This window comes from Chelon labrosus (assembly GCF_963514085.1).
Source record: "Chelon labrosus genome assembly, chromosome: 10".
Lineage (NCBI taxonomy): Eukaryota > Metazoa > Chordata > Actinopteri > Mugiliformes > Mugilidae > Chelon > Chelon labrosus.
In genome coordinates, this window is record NC_140360.1 from 6,873,459 (window position 1) to 6,882,359 (window position 8,901).

Sequence of the window (8,901 nt, forward strand, 5' to 3'; positions counted from 1 at the left end):
GTCAGGTTATTTTCGTGGTCTAGGACGGTTCCAATGAAGTCAAATCTTAGAGTGGTCTCAGTCTTGAGAAGGAAACCTATAACGTGCAGTTTTTCCAGTTCATGCTGAAGAAGCTGACGGATTTACACCGAGCTCTGACCTCGACCTCGCCTGCGGGGGAGGGGTTATCACCTACCACTAGTAGTCTTGGGGCTGAATGGAAGCAAATCCGTACCCTGGAAGCCAGAAGAACTTCCCCGTTTTTTTTTGTTGCGGAAAGTTGGTCTGGAGTCAAGTTTGTTGGAAACTGACAATGCTCCGGCAAAGAGGATAATCCGGAGAGTCGGGCCAGGCAAAGACAGAAGAAGAGTAAAGTCGGACCTTTCAGCTAAATTTCTCTGATTGGTTGTAGGACTATTTAATTGCGTGCAGAGCTACTATAATGGATGAAGATACAATGAAAACGACAACAGGTGCCCAAATACATCCACGCGAGACGTCTCTCTTGTCTCACTTAGTCGAGTTTTTCAATTTGTTTTTATTATTTTTTGTCTTTTGACCAAGTTTCACTGTTGTATCAAAATGAACAATTATCTACAAGCAAAAGAAACAACAAAGTGAAGCTATGTTGGCGTGAGGTACAAAAGATTGTCCGTTCAGGAATGTCATTCTCTACATTTGTAGTGATCAGTTGTAATCTCAGTTCATTAAATACCATAATCCAGAATAACCTGAATAAACTCAAACCACAGATTCCCAAGATGTGCAAATTAATTATAATATAACAGTCTCATTTTACTTTAAACATTCTTTTGCTTCTGTAATGATTCTCTCCTTCCTTCTAAGCAGCATTTATAAATGTATAAAAATAGTTCATGATATAAACACATCAAGTCAAGAACAAAACATGCGCTGATTAAAAAGAAAATCCAAATGCCGAAGCAGAATCAACCAGTCTGATCGCGCCTTCTGTCCTCGTCGTCGCTGCTGCTGGAAGAAGACGGCGGCACGTCCTCCCCCAGCCTCTTTAGCTTGGCCTTGTAGTAGGCCTTCCTCATCCTGAAGGCCTTCTCCTTCTGCCTCGCCGCTTTCCTCTTCTCCCTCACCAGCTCCTGCTCCCACGCCAGCACCTTCATCCTGTTCTCCCACTCCAGGATCTTCATCTGCTGCTGCTGCTCCATAGCCTCCGTCCTCTGCTGGATCTCCAGCCTCGACAGGTCGGCGGGGTCGCGCTGAACCGAGTGGCAACCGGCGACGGCCTCCGCGTCGCAACCGCCTCCGCCGCCCGACGGGTGGAGGCGCTGAAGGAGCCGGGAAGAGCCTGTGGAGTTTAGAAAGGTCAGTGGAGGAGCTTTGCGTGCAGGAGATGGTTGACGAAAGACAAGCCACATATGGTAAAGCTCTTTTTGCAGTGTCATTGTGATTCTGTCCTGAGTCACAATGAAGGATCGTCTTTCGTTCCCGTTGGCCTGGATACAGATCTAATATAGTCGATGATAAACATAACTGCAGGAATAATGAGGCTCATTCTCCCTCACAGTGTCTCAAAAACAAGGTTCGACTTATTTTATCTCCAATAGTTTATTTATTCTGAGAAAAAAATTAAAAAATAATATGTCACCAGGTTGGTTTTGTTGCTGTAAAATGCCTCTGAATTGACAGCATGTTTTTTGACTGTGGTACAGATTTGGTATATACTCCCTGGCCACTTCAGTTAACACTCATTTAAAGTACTGCAGGACATAGACTCCATAACCTACATACGTATCCTACGCTGGTGTGAGCCATTTATACTTGTGTGCTGATCAGTCTGGCTCAGTCTGTAACAACACCACCCAAACCCTAGTTGCGTCTTTTTTTGCCAGTCGGGTTAACTTTTGTTTCTTCTTCCTGCTTCACTTTCAACAATGGCGACTGAAGCTTTCGCCCAAATTTCGCCGAAGACGAGTCGCGCAAACGCTTGCACCTCCGAACCCCCTCGGTCAACCTTTCCTCGATGTGTTCCGTCTTTATTGATCCAAAACTACGAAAACTGTTGAGATGGAGAAGCAGCCGGAAATACTAAAGCGGAAACTACCAAGCAGACCAATCAGAGCTCGCCATAGCTACGGCATCAAACTGACGCAGAAGCCTAAACCGCCTATAAGGTACAGCAGTGAAAACAGTCTAATGTAACGGTCCTGCACTAAACTGCGTCTTCATGAAGGTTCTGGTATTCAGCATTATCTTAAAATGACTCAGAGGGTTGTTCTTTGAACATTAAGTTACGTTATAACATGATAACTTACACCAGTGGATAGGTTGGTCTTCGGACTTCCGGGATCAATGACTAACTAAACTATGTTAACCTTTTATAAGGCGAGGAACCATATTTGGTAACTTCAGCACACATTTTAAATTGCGTCCCTGTTCCTCTCATTGAGGTTTAGAAGCATGTGGTTTTCATTCAGCCAATCAGAGAAGATCAAGTAACATTATCAGGTCCAGTGTGGTCTGCAAGGTCATATCTGCTTTATTAGGTACCACGAAGACCATGGAGACTCTTTACAATAGTAAAGAAGTCTTCTTATGCCCTACAATAACACTCTAGGGTTGAAATTTTGAATTTCCGAGTATGAGTGCCTTATGAAAGGTCAAGACACAGACGAGAATTGTTTCCTCCTGTGGTTCAGTGTACAATGAGCTACAAACCAGTTACCATTAAAATGAGCCGGCAAACAACATTAGTCTGGTCTCTATGTGGACCCGGCTGAGAGATGAGCCCTCAGGGACCGTCTACAAGCAGCTAAACAGCATTTAGCTGCTTTTTCCTTAATGAGTTCTCATTCACCATCTCCATCCAAACCAGCTTCAGTTCCACATCAAACAATGTGATACCTGTAGGACTACATTCAAAACCAGTATTTGCCAGAGCAGCTTGCAGAGCTGTGGGTACCTGGTGTCGTGAAGTAGGGAGTGGGAAATGTCTCATCCTGCAGCTCTGATTTGTGGGAGGTGGGGTTCGTGGTGGGGCTGTGGAGGATGTCCGACCAGTCGCCGCCTGTTATTCTGTCCAAGGTGTCGCGGGGGAGACAGATGGCCACTTGCTCCTTGCTGTCGTCTGCCTGATAAAGGAGGTGGGACGTTGCTTTATGCCTCATTGTGGCTCCAGGTTTACCTCAGTGAGTTCTGCTAATGTGAGACTATGCGTCTAAAATGAATTAAAAGAGATTTAAAATTAACAATTTAAAAACATTTACCGGATTCACGCTGCCGTTCGTCTGTCCAGCGGCACTGATCGCCATCAAACTGCCTCCTAATAAGAAAGAAAGGCACAAGGAGACAGAGACAGAGAGGGACTGCAGGTGACTGTCTTACAGGGAAAATAGTCAAAGAGTGCCCCCCTCTGGTGAATGTACATATAACACCTTCACACATGCACTCATTAGGTACACTAGTGTAAATGAATGCATGCTAATATAATGCATTTAGTTTCACTTGCAAGAGAATGTACATAATACATTTATGTGGAAACTGGTCATTGCAACGGGCCGTACAGTGGTGTGGTGGTTAGCACTGATGCCTCACAGCAGGTTCTGGGTTTGAATCCATCAACCTGTCCAGGGCGTCCAGAGGACAAGCGGTTAATTGCACCATACTCAACACTAATAGACAGATGCATGAGTGCAAATGACACATGAGTGCATACTAGATACACATAGGTCTATTCTGAGACGTGCTTAATGAAAGTAATTAAGACCCAGGTTAAGATTAGGTCTGTGAAGGTTCTCAGTCATCCAGGTCATGGTATATCCAACAACCTGGTGTATCCTGGTTGGATATACCAGGTTAAGATTAGTTAATCCGACACTTTAGGGTCATGATCCTGTGTTTCGGTACCTTTTTGTTTTCCAGTTTGCACCTTATCAAGTGATAAGAACTGCATAGGGGACTGCCGGGGGTCCTCTCCCAGATTTGGACTCGGTCCATGCAAACCGGGTTCAAAAGAGGGCCAGCCGGATCGCGGCAGAGCCCACCCACCCGGGCCATGGACTGTTTGTACCTCTTCCTTCACGGAAAAGGTACACACTGCAAAAAACGAAAATCTGTTCTAGTTTAATTGCTTTATATTCAGTATATTTATCTTGTCACACTAGTTTTGGGGTTTGTTTACTCATTAGGGATGGTGATATTTGATTTGTTTCAAGAAAAACCATCTTGAGTTACCTTAATTAGGTAATAAAACTAGTTTTAAGCAGATTTATCTTAACTTACTGTCAGAAAAGTCTGTAGCCATATCAACAGCTGTGCCCTAAGCACATTTTACTTGTTTCTAGACTCACTAAAACTTGATTTAAGAATGGAGGCCAACTTACTAGGACAAAATGTGAGAATTAAGGGCACACAGAGAATGAGAGCCTTGCAAACTCTCCTCTGCACATAAACCTGCATCCTGATTGACCTCTTCTCCGTGTCCGATCCTCCTGCTTGCACTTTGGGCATTCTCGATATCATCAACAACCAGCCAGTTCATTACATAAAATGAATGTTTTGGTCTCTGTTTTAATCCCAAGCATTTGTACACAATAACACAGAGAGACAGCTTCTTCCCCAGAGCCATGGACACTTTACAAAGTCACTACAATGTTTGCACAGTGTAAGGTTTGCTGCTGACAACCCATATGTATACACCTGTACAGCTCTAATTTTACTCTTACAGTGCTTATTCTGCTGTTTATATATAAGCCAGGAGCTACCGCACAGAATTTCATTACAGTATTCTTGATTCTTGATCATGTATCCTTCCTGCGTATATAGTGCACATTTACTTCTGTCTCCATTTCTTGTAGACTAGCACATAAGAAAATCTTGTGCAACTGAGCTACTGTGACCAAGCAATTTCCAGATCAGTCTTGCAGATCAATAAAGTCTAAGTTTGGTCTCCTTCTTCATGTTCTAATCGGTTTTCTCATTTTAATTGAAGTTTTTACTTCCTGTCTTTGTTTGTTCCCGCCCCTCTGATTCCTCTCACCTGTCCTGCCTCATGTCTTTTGTCTGCGTGCTCCTCCCCTCATTGGTCTCACCTGCCTCTCGTTCTTCCATCAGCCTGTGAGAGTCTATATATATAACGCTGCCTCTGTGAAGTTGCTCCTGTGCTGTGGATCTTACCTGCCCACTGTGCAGCAACTTTTCTTCCTGATTTTGTAATTTTGTTTCCTGTTAATTTGTTCCCTGCTCCTGCCTCCCTCTGTGTCCTGCCTTTGGGTCCTCACCATCATAACCTATCATCCAGGTATTACTCAGTTATCTTCCAGGCCGACTCCCTCATGAGTATAACTGTGATAAACTGAAGTTGGTGCAGCAGAAGAAGAATGTCACAAGTTTTAAAGTCTTTAAAATTGACCGTTTTTGTCCCGTTTCCCAGGGTAGAAACTAAAACTCCTCACTGGAGTGTCTTGGAGCACAACTTCTGAGACACAACTGAGTCTTACTCTGAGAACACCTTAGTGATCTGTTTTTTTTTTTTTTTTTTTTAATTAATGCTGAATTCCTTTCACCTTGATTGTGGTGGATTGAACTAGCTCTTTAATTCTGTTTACAGGACCAGGAAAAAGAAGTGATAAGTAGTTTGTAGTTGTAATTTTATCAGGCCAGGTTAATAAAAGGCGATCAGACACATGTTGTGTTTAGCACTCTGCTGATTACGTTTTCTGATTCACATCAATCTTGATGTAAAAAGATCTGATATCAAGCATAAAATCCTCAGATTGATTATTTAAATACATGCCATTTTCTGCGTCCTTTCATTAGAAATCTTGCTGCAGTCTCACAATACTGGTTTTGAGTCGGCCCCCACCAGACCCGACAAACTTTAAACTATGGCAGTAGACTAGGGAGGAGGAAAAGGGCATTTGGCCCTTTTTGTATCTCAGCGGGGACTATGTGTGGAGAAGCTCTCTGTCGTCTGGTTCTTGGACGTTTATGAGGATCTGACCAGGGCCCGTATTCCTAAAGATTCTGAGGATCCTCTCAGAGAGCTCCTAACGTAGTCTAAAAAAATCCTAGTAAGGAGTCTTAAAGTGAGTCCAGGACATTCTCAGAGAACTCTGATCAAGGAATGGACACAAACTCTTATCTTAGTGAGGAGGTGTGGTTGACCCTGTTGCTACGTATGAGTCATCATTTCAAAAGGTGTGATTGGTTGATCCTAAAAGCTAGATAAAAATACACTTTTGGTGATAATGGGCATAGAATGGACTGTCAAATCAATAGACTTAAAATGATCCTACAAAATGTGATTAAACTCAGTCCCACTTGCACAGTATCCACATGCTGATCGTTCTTTTTATTTGCTTCCATTCATTTACCATGCTGGTCATTTTTCAACCATTTGGTATTAACGAGGGTAAAATGGCTCAGCTTTCATCAGTTTCTGTGATTGCTAACCGGCCTGTATGAAGCAGTGATGGTTGGCGTTCAAACCTTCCACAAACCGAACAGCAACTGAGAAGAATAAAAGTGTTTTTGAGAGTTAGATTTGGCCCCAGTGTCACACTACAAGCCAAGAAGCAGGCATGGGAAAATGCAGCACAACAGATAAATGCCACCTTTCTGCCGATTTCTCCTCTGCTTAAGAAACTCCTAAGCCTCTTAAAAGTCCTCCTCCCTACTCTTAACAGATCTCAGGAGCTTAGGAGCTCTCTGAAGAGCTAAGATTCTTTAGGAATACCTTTTATCCTTACCAGGATCTACTCTTGACTTTGAGGGGAAATTCTTAGAAAACATCTAAGAATCTTCAGGAATACGGGCCCTGGAGTGCACAGCAGAGACTTCCTGAGGGATTCACAGGACCAACCAGCTGACCCGACAAACTTTAAACTACACAGCTCTGCACACTCCATCCTGTTGCATGTCGCGGAAATGCAGTAAAATATGACAATGACGACCAGTTTGAAATGAAAAGAGGTGATCGCTCTGAGAGTGACAAAACATAGAGGAAGAGGAAAAAGAAGACAGTGGTAAGGAGATAATGATTAACAATAAATAGCTAACTGAACGCCTGTAGTCTAGATTTAACTATGGGGGAGAGACGTTTAAATAAAATAACTTCCACCGGCAGCATGGCACAGCAGGAAAACCCACTCACAGGTGCCAAAAAGTCGGTCGGTCGACTCCACACAACACAGACCTGAAGTGGTTCTCGGAAACGGATGTTACACAAAAACTAAATATTAGTTGAGTGATTCACAGGAAAGCTAAACCTTTTAAGCACTTTCCAGTTTGTACAGGAAATGTGTGAGTTTGCTAATTTCTTCACTTTCTGTGAAGTAATAGCGAATTTGATAAAATATTTCCTCATGTTTTGATTTGAAACAGAACATGCAGTGTTCCCAATACATTTGCAAATAAAAGCTGTTATAGGATTGTGTGCTCTGCAATTAGCTATTTCCTTTTCAATCAAGCTTATAATTAGGGCTGGACTGAACCATCCCTCAGTTCTGCTGCTATAGGCCTAGGCTGCTGGGGGTCGATGCACTGAGCACATGTCCTCTACTCTTTTCTCTCAGGCACTGAGCTCCTATCCTCTACTTTGTTTTCTCTCACACCAAGCTCCTATCCTCTACTTTGTTTTCTTGGGCACCGAGCTCCTATCCTCTACTTTGTTTTCTCTCACACCGAGCTCCTATCCTCTACTTTGTTTTCTTGGGCACCGAGCTCCTATCCTCTACTTTGTTTTCTCTCACACCGAGCTCCTATCCTCTACTTTGTTTTCTTGGGCACTCAGCTCCTATCCTCTACTTTGTTTTCTCTCACACCGAGCTCCTGTCCTCTACTTTGTTTTCTCTCACACCGAGCTCCTGTCCTCTACTTTGTTTTCTCTGGCACCGAGCTCCTGTCCTCTACTTTATTTTCTTGGGCACCAAGCTCCTATCCTCTACTTTGTTTTCTCTCGCACAAGTTCCTATCCTCTACTTTGTTTTCTCTGGCACTGAGCTCCTATCCTCTACTTTATTTTCTTGGGCACCGAGCTCCTATCCTCTACTTTGTTTTCTCTCGCACAAGTTCCTATCCTCTACTTTGTTTTCTCTTGCACCGAGCTCCTATCCTGTACTTTGTTTTCTCGGGCACCGAGCTCTCGTCCTCTAATTTCTTACCTATTACTAGTCATGCAGTTCTGTGCTATTACTGTATAGCGTGCTAACTGCTGCGTGTCCCAAGCCTTAACAGTGTTGTGTTACTATTTAAAACCCTGCAGGAGACTTCAGCAGACTCCACATGGTTTAGTTTGGTTTTTAATCTAAAATATATAAAAACTAAAATGGAGACATGGCTGTACTGAATGTCACAACTTTTTTTTTTTTTTTTAATGATATTAACTGAACTGTAAGGTGTTTAGTTTATTTGGTTATTAAATGCCTTGTGAGAATACATGGACAGCTGTGGTTCTGATCTGGGACAGATGTTAGAATACTGATGTTGCAGCCAAACACAACAACAACAACCTGCAGTCACTCCAGCTACACAAACAAACAAACAACCAATGCATGCATTAATACTTCCCAGCCACCCCTGGCTCGTCTTTTAGGGATGCCTTCCTGCCCCTTGAGTTGAAACTAACCTTCCACCATCTTGCGGACAGCCGCTTTGTGGCCAGCTCCCCCTGCGTGGCTGGTGAGAGCAGCCTCGCCCATGGTCTGAAGTTTGATTGATTTACAGCAGGCCTTGCACCGCGCGAAGTGGATGTCTTGTTTGTCCTTGACCAGCCAGTCCTTGTAGATTTCCTTGGCGAGCCACGAGTCCTGGAATTTGCATTTTCCGGGCATAGTTAGCTGTGAAGTTAGCTGGACCCGCTACCTAACGGCCAGCAGGCGTAACCTATTACCTTCCACCGCCTCGTGGTGCGTTCACGGCCTCTCTGGAAACGTGCCGCTGTTGAGTGTA

At 43.6% G+C, this 8,901-nt stretch overlaps 1 protein-coding gene across 1 annotated transcript; it reads right to left on the reverse strand.

The window, feature by feature from the left end:
• Window positions 1-699: 699 nt before the first annotated feature.
• Window positions 700-8,901, reverse strand: fsbp (fibrinogen silencer binding protein). Its single transcript, XM_084553635.1, has 4 exons — window positions 8,579-8,901; window positions 3,219-3,274; window positions 2,915-3,083; window positions 700-1,300 (listed from the first exon to the last, which is right to left on the reverse strand). Exons 1-4 carry the CDS (start codon window positions 8,781-8,783, stop codon window positions 927-929), a joined length of 804 nt encoding a protein of 267 aa, XP_084409761.1. The 5' UTR covers window positions 8,784-8,901; the 3' UTR covers window positions 700-926.

Excerpts from the sequence above, each read along its gene's own strand:
- fsbp (XM_084553635.1), bottom strand. The coding sequence starts at position 8,783 with ATGCCCGGAAAATGCAAATTCCAGGACTCGTGGCTCGCCAAGGAAATC. Across the intron at positions 3,275-8,578 it reads TGTCCGCAAGATGGTGGAAG|GAGGCAGTTTGATGGCGATC; the intron begins GTTAGTTTCAAC and ends CTTTCTTATTAG. Across the intron at positions 1,301-2,914 it reads TCCCTACTTCACGACACCAG|GCTCTTCCCGGCTCCTTCAG; the intron begins GTACCCACAGCT and ends TAAACTCCACAG.